We start from the raw sequence: 12,994 nt of genomic DNA, 5'->3' as shown, positions 1-12,994 counted from the left end.
GGGGTGGATCCCTCCTTCAGTGCACATCAATAAAGACCCGGCAGATGCGCGTCTGCTTACCTGCGCATCCCCTTTCGTATCTCCGTGTTCATTAGGTATAATCTGATTTCGTATATATGCTCAAAAATACCATTTCCACATTTGTAAATAAATGTAAGGTAATCTCAAGAAACAAGTCATTACATTTTCCAGTTTACTCAGTCAATATTCACTTTTGTAACGTAAAATAAACAGTTAAAATAGATTAACATCAACTGCAGACATTCATTTCCATGTCACCCCCTCAATGTGTAAGCTTCATTACAAAAATCAAACAGCTCTTGTCCCACATATATACCTTATGCTCCTAGGCTATGTGTTTCAGGCTGTCAAACACATTACAACACCCTAGTGACATGATATGTGAGTGAATTTGCATTGATAAGTCTACGGAGTTACGTCACTGGAGGGCGCAATTATGCCTGCTTAACAGCAATGTCTTTATTCTCATGAACAAATCCTTAAACTTGTGGCAGACACCGTAGGATTTACAGCCTACGTACACACCTACAAGATAAACTCTCTTCTCTTGCATCTCCTTTTAAGGTTCTAACCCCTTGCACCCACCCCAGTGAAACCCACGGCTCACCTTCCTGAAGCAAATATCGGCTAAGACAGCCAGGGGTACAGTGAGGCTGAGCGCCAGAGTTCCCATGAGCGATGACGTCAAGAAGCAGCCCCTGAATGGTGCGAGCACACACACGCAACATTTAAGGAGGAATGAACGGTCGCACAGACTTACACGTGCAAACAAGCTATATCTAACTTGTGTCAGAGGTGAAACGAGGTATTATCAATGCCAGATCCCCCGTGTACAGTAAAACCTTGGATTGCGAGTAACTTGGTCTGCGCGAGTGTTTTGCAAGACGAACAAATTTTTTAATAATTATTCATTTGATAAACGAGCGAGGTCTTGCAATACGAGTACTGTAGTACGTACAGTATACGCTTTGTCTTCCGAGCGTCACGTGATCACAACTGAGCCAATGGTTCTTCTCTCACTCTCGCTGCGGTATTTGTGGGTAATCATCTCCCATGCTCGGTCTCAGTCGGCGTGCCTCACTCGTACAGTCAACATTCGTGCGAGCGTATATTGTTTACTATAGTGTTGTGACCACGAGTGTGTGCGTAAAGCATTTTTAAAATGTTGTGTCCAAGTGTAGCGACTGTTCTTTACTAACTGTACTGCAAGTGAAAGTCGTCCTACACAATAACCCTCCTCTCCTCTCTCTCGTCTCCCTCACACCAGCCACAATTAAATTTAATTAATAAATGTAATTACTTTATATTAAATTTAAATAATAAAAATATAAAAAGGTATTTTGTATTAATCATTTTTATATGAATACAGTATTTTTGGGTTGTGGAACAAATCATCTTTGAGTTTCCATTATTTCTTATGGGGAAATTCGCTTTGATATACGAGTGCTTTGGATTACAAACACGTTTTCGGAACGAATTATGCTCGCAATCCAAGGTTTTACTGTACCTCTATTAGCCACTGTGGAGCGATGGACTTTTAAATCTAGACAAAACTAATTTATTGAAAACTGCTTTTCGTGTTTAGTTTGTTGTCCCTCCCCTGCACCTCCAATTAACATGGATGCCGATGTATGGTGTGAAATAAGGTCAACATACATACATACAGAAGTTGTCTAAAGAAAGTAAAAGGTCAAGTAATAAATAAACTGACATTAATGCTTCCATTAATAAAACAGTATCAATGTATGTCATCATTTTTTTAAGTTTACCTAATTAGGCAAAACCAGATCCATTTAATTAACGTCACACATGCGCCATGCACTCTGTGTCCTGCTGTGCATTAATGCACCACGTGTGTGTGTGTGTGCGATGTTTGTACTGACCAGAGCCAGAGAGCCTCAGTGATGGCAGTGCCCAGAATGCCGTTGAGCAGCAGGCAGAGCCAGACTGTGCGGCTAGGAAGCTCGAATGGCTCCAGCCCCGTGTAATGCAGCAGGAAGAACGCCGGCCAAAAGAACAGCATGCAGAACAATCCCAAAAAGCCTGCACATTCACAAACACGCACAGACACAACGAAGCAGTGTTGGCTAATTTACATCTCCAAGTCAGCACAACGAAAACGTTGGGAAATTTACGTTTTCCACCGCCGGTCCACTCGGCATTATTTTGGGGGTGAATCGATAATGGTACAATCGCTTGTTGTGGGGTAAAGTCTCAGTATCGTTAGCATTTCTAATCTGCAAGGTCAAACAGCCTGCCCTGCCTCGTGTGGCTTAACCCGTGTCCAGTGCTTATCACTATCACTGACGTTTTATTACTTCATGTGTATGAGGCAACTGTTCTTCTACACACAACTATAACAACCTCCGTTCACCATTAAGTGATAGTGACGTAACTATGGCGCTTGTGCCATGCTAGGTGCACTTTGAGGCCATGTGAAGTGTCGAAGGCCCGCTGGCAGGTCAGGGAACAGACCCAGGTGCCATGGGTTGACTTGAGATGATTGGCAGATGCACTAAAAATGTTGGCTGGCAGATTTGCTGTGATTGCAGTGGAGTAGAGATTAAGAGTCAAGCATATTTTAATAGAGGCACACTACTGCTCAACACAAAGATCCCCCATATAGTCTTAGACTATTGGGGCAAATGTTGTTAGCGAGCACCTATGAAGGCTGGCACAGCACACGAGGGGGTGAGTGGCCAGCACCACACCCAGCCACCTTTGTTTTCCTAGTGGCGATGCTTACACACCGCACCAGGTACTAATTTGAGGTTGAGTCGACCTAGGGGAGGCTCAGAACCAGTTCAGATAATCATCATTGGTGGTTGCCACGTGCAGGAATTGAACTCGTGTCGCCAGGTTTGTAGCGCGGCGCGCTAACCGCTACACTACCGCTCCCGACTCACACATACAGTTTAACACGTGGGCTTTTGCAACCAATATCCATAACAGGTTTTTTTTTTGGGTTAGATCGCGTAAATATATAGATGTGTCGTTAAACCCGCCACCGCCCGACACACCTACTTAGTAAAGTTTGTCATGTATACAGAACATGTAAATTCTTTACTAATACAGCACACCGGTGTGTTGGAGAGCAAAGCCACAACATTTGCAATCTGAGTACGACGTTTCGCCAGTAATTACAACTAGCTTAATCTCACACACATGCAGCATCATCCATTGTTCTTTCCGCCACAACGCGACCAGTAGCAGGTCGGGTACATAACTTACCAAGGAACATGGGCAGGTCCACCTTGTCCTCCCTCTCTACCCGCCTCTTGAGAATCACCACGTACACTGCGTAGAGTGCCGCGCCCGCCAAAGAGCACACGAAGCCTGCACAGAGCCAAAACGGTACAGGAAAACGAGTACATGTGCACATGCGTGAACACATCCAACAAAAAGTTTGCCTCCTGTTATATAATATTCATGAGCAGGTGACGTCCTCCAAATGGACACCCCCTCACCCCTCATTAATAATTAGCGGCTGACGTCACTCCACATGGGGGGGGGCAAGGCGCCTCCTCCCCCCTCCTCGGTGTCAACTTACAACCTTCACTACAAAGGCAGAACCCTCACGTCACGCGATCTCCGTAACGCTGTTGAGACATCAAAGTAAAAAGGACGTCATGATGAACAAGGGATTATAACCTTCAAATTAAATAGGTCTGTGTCACCGCGCCCTTATAAACTGCACATGAATTAATGCAATGAATATCACGTCACGGTCTGCTTTTCGCATGCAAGTTTCAGATTTACTGCAAAACACCCGTACTTGGACGGGCAAAAGGATAGTTGTAGATGTTTTCACAATTATGAATTACCTACGGAATGTGCCAATAAGTTTAAACAATTGTAACTGATACAGTGACACTTAAATAGACTTAAGATAGAAAATGTTATGTATTAAAATAAACAATGGTGTTCCATGTCAAGGCTTGTTATGGCCTTGCTTGTACTCAGGGCTCACTGAAATATGCACGTTAAATACAGCACTACACATATATGTGGGTGTGTAGCAAATTCATGCTTGATGTTTTACAATAGTGCATGCAGATGTATGTGTGTGTGTTTGGGTGTTTAACTGTGCAGGCGTTCATGTATTTAGGCGCACAGTGCCGCTAACAGCACTTGTTCAAACAGTCTGTTAAAGGCTACACTGGGAACTTCGTCTTGTGTCGTGTCTGTGTGGGTTGTGTGCATGTCTCACCAAGCTCTTGTTTGTCTCCTGGCTGTGTGCTGAGAGACACCCTCACCAGCACCTCGCCACCAATACTGCTCACACAAAAACACCCCCGCAGTTGTTTTGATCCCCTTGTTGGTCTGGTTAATACTTTTGGAGGCACTTCTGTGAGTACGAACACAACGTAACAGTGTGCACGTGTAAGACAATACCTGAGGCCAACAGCCAACAGTTTTGAGAGAGTGAAGCGATCTCCGCTGTTACTGGGGAACACACCAGCCAGCACCAGCGTGAACAGACCTAAACACATCCAGGCAACAATTACACATCGATAAGAAAAAACCTCAGCTAGGCACATGCGCCAAAACGCCCCGTTTCCACAAGCACACCCACAGACAAGCCATGCAAATATTCTTGAGTGGCTTCAAAGTAGGCAGGCCCAATACATGTCATGAACCAGGTCGATGTATTAATATCATAGCTCCATTTTAATATCATATGCATGTTTTAAAAGGTATCTTTGTTGCATTTTAAGCCCAATATGAGATGTGAAAACATTGAGGAAAGGTATATAAGAGGTGACGTTTCAAGCAATGTAAAATGGCCATTGTTCAAAAGTCTTATTGTGTTGATGAATGTGTTGGGTTTTTTAATGCTCCTGCACTGCTGGCTTTGCAGTATCACCAGAATAACTTGTTTAATAAACGTCCTTCACACATGAAATGCCATTGTATCTCTTTTAACAAGACACCTTAACATTTAGCACATGAGATCCATTGTGACCTGTTGATGGAGCTCTGCTAATTGGCGCACTGCTTATTCAGATGCTCTTTTAAAAAATGTGGATATGCGATTGAAGCATTTACCAGACGTAGAGGTGAGAATGTTCACAATGGCGACCTGGGTTTTTACCAGTGCTGTTTGAAAGGACAAATTGGCCATGAACCACTGCAAAAAAAGAGCAAACACAGACATACTCAGAAAGTTACAACCTGTCGGAACACAGCTTTATTCATTTTGTTATCCACTACCATGTTTTATGAAGTCTAGCAACTGATGCTGGGAAAATATAAACTTGCATTGACAATTAACTGTTTTGTTAAATACACAAAGATCAGTAAGAATGTTTCAATGATAGGCGGTTCGGGCAAGTTTTATACACACCTATGTATGCAAAACCTTTATGAATGAAAGCAAGATTTAGGCTGTACACACATGAGGGCATGTTTTCCTATTTTGTGCCAAAATAAGATATATTTAGTCGATGTACTCTTCACCCCAGATTTAAATATATATTTAAAAGGACAAAATAACACACTTCAGAAACAACAATAATGTCGAGATAGAGTTTAATTATTCTTTTTTATAACTGAAAGCAACAAAAACAAGTTTAGATCAGCAGTTAATGGCTTCTGGTTGCCACGCTCTTACGCAGTTTCCAATTCACTGTTTCATTCACGTAAGTACCATATACTGGATTACAAGTTGATGAATAACATTTGAGACAAATAAAGATGTACAATTCCTTCTAGAACATGTATCCTACTCACAACCAGGATAAAACTATCCCTCGTATGGTTTCAAATAAATACATTAAGGATTCGGTGAATGAGTCTAAATTAAGTACACGAGACAAAGTTCCTGCATTTACAGTTATAATTCGAACACTACTAAAAACAGTGCACGAGTGTGGTATTAGCAATTAAAAGTGAACCAATTCGGCAAAGAAAAAATGAAGTGACTCAATCTATGACCAAATCATCCGGAATACACTGGATTATTCAGATCCCAGAAGCTAAGCACGTGTGTGCATGTAGTGCTTGGACGGGTGACCACCGCGCAACAGGTTATTATATGCTGCGAAGCTATATGGTGGGCAGTGGAGGGTGGTGCAGAAAAACACAATGATGTACTGTACTACGCTCCCACATCTATACTCCCCTACCTTCACCAACACACACTGGGCAGCGTGGTGAAGCATGGTAAAATAACCCCCACGATGTGCACAACGTGACTTTACCGAAAAAACCTAAGAATATGAATAAGTTCTCAACCAGCAGTGTATGACAAAGACCATAATAGATGTATTAGATTAAGCTGCCTTATTTCTCCTACTGCTTTACAGAAAGATATGCTGCTTGGTGTAATGGGGAGCGCTATGAACTTCCAATTAAGAGGTTGCCAGTTCTAACAGCGTGGCATTTTAAGCGATCGGCAAGTTTATTAAATCCCCCTCCCCTCATCTCTGTTCACAGAGCTGTATATACATGGGTATGCAACATTTAGTTGATCAACTAAATGTCAGCGTGAAAGAGTAGATGAAAACTCCCTCTAGTAATAGGTTGTTTACCCTTTCAACTGGTACAAAAACTGACACCTTTATACAAGGGATCATGTTTTTGCAATAACCACAACACAAGCAGTCAAAATGCAAACAAAAAGAAACAACTCTGATAATGATATGCACTGTCCTTGAAGTTGATTGCTCCACACCCGAGACAGCTTTTCTTAGAGCCTAGTCTCCATTGGTGTTGGACCAGATGACGCCAAAAGGCGTACAACTCAAAAACAGTGCACTATCTCAGTATTGAGAGCTCGGGGTAAGCATTTACACTATGAGACCTCCTTTACCAGTGGCAAAATATAGTAATAGGTTTTTACCCTTTCAACTGGTACAAACTGATCAAACATGATCCCTTGTATAAAGGTGTCAGTTTTTCTACCAGTTGAAAGGGTAAAAACCTATTACTATATTTTGCCACTGGTAAAGGAGGTCTCAAAGTGAAAACTCCCTCTGTTAAGGGCTCTCTGGAGCTTCGTCAAGTGGAGGGACCTACTGTGACCCACCACAAAACATAGCAGCAGGCTGATCTTGGCGACCTGGCCCACAGGAAGCTTGCCCGCGGCCCGTATGGCCGCCTCGTGGTCTCTCCCGGCCCAGTAGGACATGCGCGACAGCTTGGCAGCCAGCGCATCCCTCGACGGCAGCTGCCGCACCTCCGTCAGCTTGCTGAAGCGCACGCGTGGCCTCTTGGCGTCGCCTGCTTGCAGAAGTTGGATTTAATGTTTGTGATTAAGGTGGGCATCTTAGTCACAGTTAAGGTACAGAGTAAAAAGTAAGGTATAGGGTATAAGGTAAAGGTGCACCCTTGCAATAGTTTGCTCAAAAGAGCTCCTCTAGAGAGTATTTGGCCTGCTCTTCCATGCCAGGCCAGATATTTTTTATACAGCTGGGTGGACATAGACTGGTGGTGGGCAGGGGGGGAATTTAAGAAAATGCACCATTGTTAAAATGCTGTGCTGAGATAGAAACACACCAGCAACATCTGGATTAAAAAATAAGAATAGGTTTTACCCTTTCTGGCAATAAAACAGGTGTACAGATATTCAAACACCAAATAGATTCCTTTTGCAAGGAATCAAGTCTGCATTAACCACACGTACTTGTGGTGAACATGCAAACAAAACAATCACTTATATTTGCATTGTCTTTGACCTCTGGATCGCAAATCTATTGTGCTAACGCTGACAGCATGGTAGCATCCTTGATTAAAGATATACAAGCAAAATATCAAGGGTTAAGATTTTGGCAGAGGATAAATGTCATGTTCAGGTCAAAGTGCGTTAAGGTCAATTGCATTGTTAAGTGAGGGTTAGGGTGATGGTCTGGTAGAGTATACACGTTGTGATTATAGTTAGGTAGAGTATTCATGTTACTGTCAAGTAAGTGTGTTTTAAGGATATGGTTGCTCTTATAGTTGGGAACAGAAATAGAGTCACAGTTAAAGTGAAGCAGTGTCAGTATTAGGGTAGGTGTTAAGCAGTCATGTGGTTATGGTTATGTAGGTACCGTATAGACATACATGAAGGAAGTTACAGTGAAATAAAGTTTCAGCAATAGCGGAGGGATTAAATATATTGCGATGATGTGTTTAGAGTTATATATACGAGTAGGGTAGAGAAAAGTTCCGTTAAAATTGGCTACACTTTATTTCGATGCATTAAAGGGAAATGTTCGGGTATGCATTGCATGTTTGCCCACTCTCTTCATACCAGGATCTTCTGTATCATTGCCCTCAACGCTGCTGCTTTGTTCTCCACTGGAGTCATTAAAATTCACGGGCATGTACAGTGGTTCACCCTATGAGGGTCAACAGGGAGAGGAGCGATATAAGCAATAAACTAGATGTATATCGCCTAGCAGGCACAAGCGACCACTAAACTATCCTCACACAGACACACATGAGCATTCATACACGATTACGGAACACCCTTATTGAACTGGATAAGATGTAATTGCTGCAAAACAATCTTTTGAGCCAAAAAAACAGTCATGGGTTATTATGTCTAAATGCTTATGATAATGCATCTTCGCACATACTGTACAAGAATGTCTTATTCTTTGTTTCAAGCGTATAAAAGGAATTTTCCCCATGTTTAGCCCAATGAAACTGGGACCTTTTTTCTTTGCTCGGCACCAATTATGGGCAGTACAGAACCACGGCGTGAAACATTTACAGACATGCCACTGATTTATAATGACCCTCTTCATGTCTGCTCAAGCGGTGAATGAATATGGTGACAGCGATGGCTCCGTATCTTACAGAGGAGAATGTTAAACTAATGAATCAATATACAACATTGAGGCTTTGAATAAAAATGTAGTTTTCTCTATAATTTCTCTCAAGAGGGATGTGCTCCCAATATCCGAATTAATCCAAATATCAGGACGTAGATACAAAACAAAAAGGGACGTTACCGATATGGCATCAGGTGACCTTACTATTGTTCACAAGAAGACATCTTGCATGAGTACATGACCTGAAATGATCCTTAAAAATCCAAAAGTAGTTTTTTAAACATCTGAAACTCATCCCTTCTCCAAATTAGTTTTGTAGGGTGTCTAGAAATGGATAACCCCCATTCGTGCTCCATAATTTCTTGGAAAAACAAAGATGCCCCTGTTAGCCTACACATGCTGTTGGGACAAGTGCAATTAAAGAGCACACTCGCACACGTACCAACAAGGAATTAGCGCTGGCTTCACTGCGGCTTTTGGTGCTGATGCACCCAACATCCGTCTCAATAAACTAAAAAAGAAAACAAAAGACAAATTAGCAGCAGGAGTAGCAGTGAACATGAGTAAAGTTCTTTAAATTTTGTATCAACAGCCACTACAGATTAAAACATGCATAAGCAGAGTATTTATGCAGTTACCAGCCATCAATACCCACCAGACCGAAAAGGTCTTTGACACATGGTAAAACTTTGGAACAGAGTGGTGAAAGTGCCATTGAAAGTGCAATCTATATATATAAAATCGTTCATGTCTGTCTGTCTGTGTGTGTGTGTGTGGACTTTGGCCCATACGCACTTTCATTGGACGGCGGTTGCCCCTGGCAACGGCTAGCCACGCCTTCGCCGCTTTCATTGGACCTGGCAACGGCTAGCCACGCCTTCGCCAAGGGCTGCAGTTTCATTGGACGGCGGTTGCCCCTGCCAACGGCTAGCCACGCCTTCGCCACTTTCATAAGCTCCGTATTTAATTAAATAATAGCCATTACACAGTATTGTTGGAGCGCTAGGGGGGGGGGAAGGAACGCCACCCGTACCCTGCCTCTTCCAAGCCGACAATTTTAGGCGAGGCCGCAGGCTTTGCACGCTACTAGGCCTCGACACCCACCACGCCACTCTGAGGTAAATTCATCAAAGTTTTTCCTACTCTTCACTACACCCCCACCACAATGTGTGCTATTAATATTACTTTTAAACCCAACGCGCCAACAATCGATTACTTTAATGTTCACTGTACAAATACTCATTAAGCTGGGTGAGCGTACTGCCAGTCTATCATGTACACTGTAGCCTGCTTATTAAGCTCGGTGAGCGTACTGCCACTCTATCATGTACACTCTAGCCTGCTTATGAAGCTGAGTGCGTGTACTGGCAGTCTATAATGTGGACTCTTGCCTGGTTATTATAATCGATTCTTTATATGTTCTTTGTACAAACAGTCATTAAGCTGCTTCAGCGACCCCAGTTCGATTCCAACTCACGCCCACCACCGCTGACGATTATTTGAAACGGACCTGGCCCTCCCCTAGGTCCACTCAGCCTCAAAAGCGTAACTGCTGTCGTGTGTGAACATCGTCACTGGGGAGACAAAGGCGGCGGGGCATCGTGGATCCAAGTCCCGGGCGAAGCCGGGTCATGTGTATGTGTGTTTGTGTTTATGTGTATGTCTGTGTGTCTCTATGTATGTGTGTATGTATGTGTATGTATGTGTTTGTGTGTATGTGTGTGTGTATGTATGTGGGTTTTTTTTATGTCTTTATGTGTATGTCTGCGTGTCTCTATGTATGTGTGTATGTACGTGTGTGCATGTGTTTGTGTGTATGTATGTGTGTGTCTATGTATGTGTGTGTCTATGTATGTGTGTGTATGTGTGTGTATGTATGTGTGTTATGTGTCTGTCTGTGTCTGCATGTATGTGTGTGTGTATTGTGTATGTGTTTGTGTGCATGTATGTGTGTGTTTGTGTGTATGTGTATGTCTGTGTGTATGTGTTTGTGTGTATGTGTGTGTATTTATGTGTGTGTATGTGTTTGTATGTGTTTGTGTGTTTACGCTCGCATTACACAAATGTGTTGCTGGTCTAAGGCGTTCCTCGCACAGCATTGCCGCTTTATTATTTCAGTCGTTTACTGCCTTACGCACCCTGAAAGTCGTGTGTGTCTGCAGCAAGCGCGTGTATGTGTACCTATGGACGCGCGCGCGTGTGTTGTGTAGGGGGAACGGTAGTGTAGTGCTTAGCGTGCTGTCTGTGTCTGTGTGTGTGTGTGTCTGTCTGTGTCTGTCTGTGTGTGTCTGCGTGTGTCTGTGTGTGTGTCTGTGTGTGTGCGTGTGTGGTGTGTGGGGAGCGGTAGTGTAGTGCTTAGCGTGCTGTCTGTGTGTCTGTGTGTGTGTGTGTCTGTCTGTGTCTGTCTGTGTGTGTCTGCGTGTGTCTGTGCGTGTGTGGTGTGTGAGGAGCGGTGGGTGTAGTGCTTAACGCTACGCTGCGCTACCAACCCGGCGAACCCAGTTCCATTCCCGCTCACGGCCACCACCGGTGACGATTATTTGAACCTCCCCTAGGTCCACTCAGCCTCAAACGAGTAACTGGTGTGGCGTATTAACATCGGCACTTGGGAGACAAAGGCGGCTGGGCGTGGTAGATCCAAGTCCCGGGCGAAGCCGGGTCATGTGTATGTGTTTATGTGTATGTCTGTGTGTCTGTATGCATGTGTGTATGTATGTGTGTGTATGTGTTTGTGTGTATGTCTGTGTGTGTATGTATGTCGGTTTTGCCGCCGTGGTGGATCCAAGTCCCGGGCGAAGCCGGGTCATGTGTATGTGTTTATGTGTATGTCTGTGTGTCTGTATGCATGTGTGTATGTATGTGTGTGTATGTGTTTGTGTGTGTGTCTGTGTGTGTATGTATGTCGGTTTTGCCGCCGTGGTGGATCCAAGTCCCGGGCGAAGCCGGGTCATGTGTATGTGTGTATGTGTTTATGTGTATGTTTGTGTGTCTGTATGCATGTGTGTATGTATGTGTGTGCATGTGTTTGTGTGTATGTATGTGTGTGTGTATGTATGTGGGTTTTTTTTGTATGTGTTTATGTGTATGTCTGCGTGCCTGTATGTATGTGTGTATGTACGTCTGTGGATGTGTTTGTGTGTATGTATGTGTGTGTCTATGTATGTGTGTGTATGTGTTTCTGTGTTTGTATGTGTGTGTATGTATGTGTGTTATGTGTCTGTCTGTGTGTCTGCATGTATGTGTGTGTGTATTGTGTATGTGTTTGTGTGTGTTTGTGTGTTTACGCTCGCATTACACAAATGTATAATGCGGGTCTAAGGCGTTCCTTACACAGCATTGCCGCTTTATTATTTCAGTCGTTTACTGCCGTATGCACCCTGAAAGTCGTGTGTGTCTGCAGCAAGCGCGTGTATATGTACCTATGGACGCGCGCGCGTGTGTTGTGTAGGGGGAACGGTAGTGTAGTGCTTAGCGTGCTGCCTGTGTCTGTGTGTGTGTGTCTGTGTGTGTGTGTCTGTGTGTGTGTCTGTGTGTGTGTCTGTGTGTGTGCGTGTGTGGTGTGTGGGGAGCGGTAGTGTAGTGGTTAGCGTGCTGTCTGTGTGTGTGTTTCTGTCTGTGTGTGTCTGCGTGTGTCTGTGTGTGTGTCTGTGTGTGTGTCTGTGCGTGTGTGGTGTGTGAGGAGCGGTGGGTGTAGTGCTTAACGCTACGCTGCGCTACCAACCCGGCAAACCCAGTTCGATTCCCGCTCACGGCCACCACCGGTGACGATTATTTGAACCTCCCCTAGGTCGACTCTGCCTCAAACGAGTAACTTAACTACTGTAGCGTATTAACATCGCCACTGGGGAGACAAAGGCGGCCGGCCGTGGTAGATACAAGTCCCGGGCGAAGCCGGGTAGTACAGCTAGTAAAAAATAAAAATAAATGGGCCGCACTGTTCATGTAGGAAATTACCGGAACGCTGTGCGCCAAGCAGACCCCCTGCATGCACTTCTGGCGCCATGGCTTCCAGAGCAGGAACCCAAGTAGGTAGACCACAAACATGGAAGTCTTGGCAAATGTACTGAAAAAGGGCTTCTCAAATGTGCGGAAAGCATACTGCGGATCCACAAACACAGACACACACATTTGCAGTGGTACTTCAATGACAACGCAACAAAATTCTGAAAAAGCAATTCTCACACCAATAAACTGTAATGTACAGATCCCTT

General features: G+C 43.9%; 1 protein-coding gene across 3 annotated transcripts in view; it reads right to left on the bottom strand.

The window, feature by feature from the left end:
- The window catches only part of SLC35F5 (solute carrier family 35 member F5), a 29,583-nt gene that overhangs the window by 9,951 nt on the left and 6,638 nt on the right, over positions 1–12,994 (bottom strand). For 2 of the 3 annotated variants that reach the window (XM_061576348.1, XM_061576366.1), the window contains 10 exons: positions 12,738–12,881; positions 9,226–9,294; positions 8,258–8,345; positions 7,052–7,248; positions 5,071–5,152; positions 4,417–4,504; positions 4,232–4,296; positions 3,253–3,357; positions 1,905–2,064; positions 629–719 (listed from right to left, as the gene is read on the bottom strand). In XM_061576348.1, the coding sequence (XP_061432332.1) occupies positions 629–719; positions 1,905–2,064; positions 3,253–3,357; positions 4,232–4,296; positions 4,417–4,504; positions 5,071–5,152; positions 7,052–7,248; positions 8,258–8,345; positions 9,226–9,294; positions 12,738–12,881 (1,089 nt within the window). The remainder of the gene's footprint in view (positions 1–628; positions 720–1,904; positions 2,065–3,252; positions 3,358–4,231; positions 4,297–4,416; positions 4,505–5,070; positions 5,153–7,051; positions 7,249–8,257; positions 8,346–9,225; positions 9,295–12,737; positions 12,882–12,994) is intronic. The other variant, XM_061576357.1, reaches the window with a different exon arrangement.

Source organism: Lethenteron reissneri, chromosome 7 (genome assembly GCF_015708825.2).
Source record: "Lethenteron reissneri isolate LAM-NWPU_2019-01 chromosome 7, ASM1570882v1, whole genome shotgun sequence".
Taxonomy (NCBI): Eukaryota; Metazoa; Chordata; class Hyperoartia; order Petromyzontiformes; family Petromyzontidae; genus Lethenteron; species Lethenteron reissneri.
The sequence above is the reverse complement of the archived record's forward strand: the minus strand, read 5'-3'. Positions and strand labels throughout refer to the sequence as shown.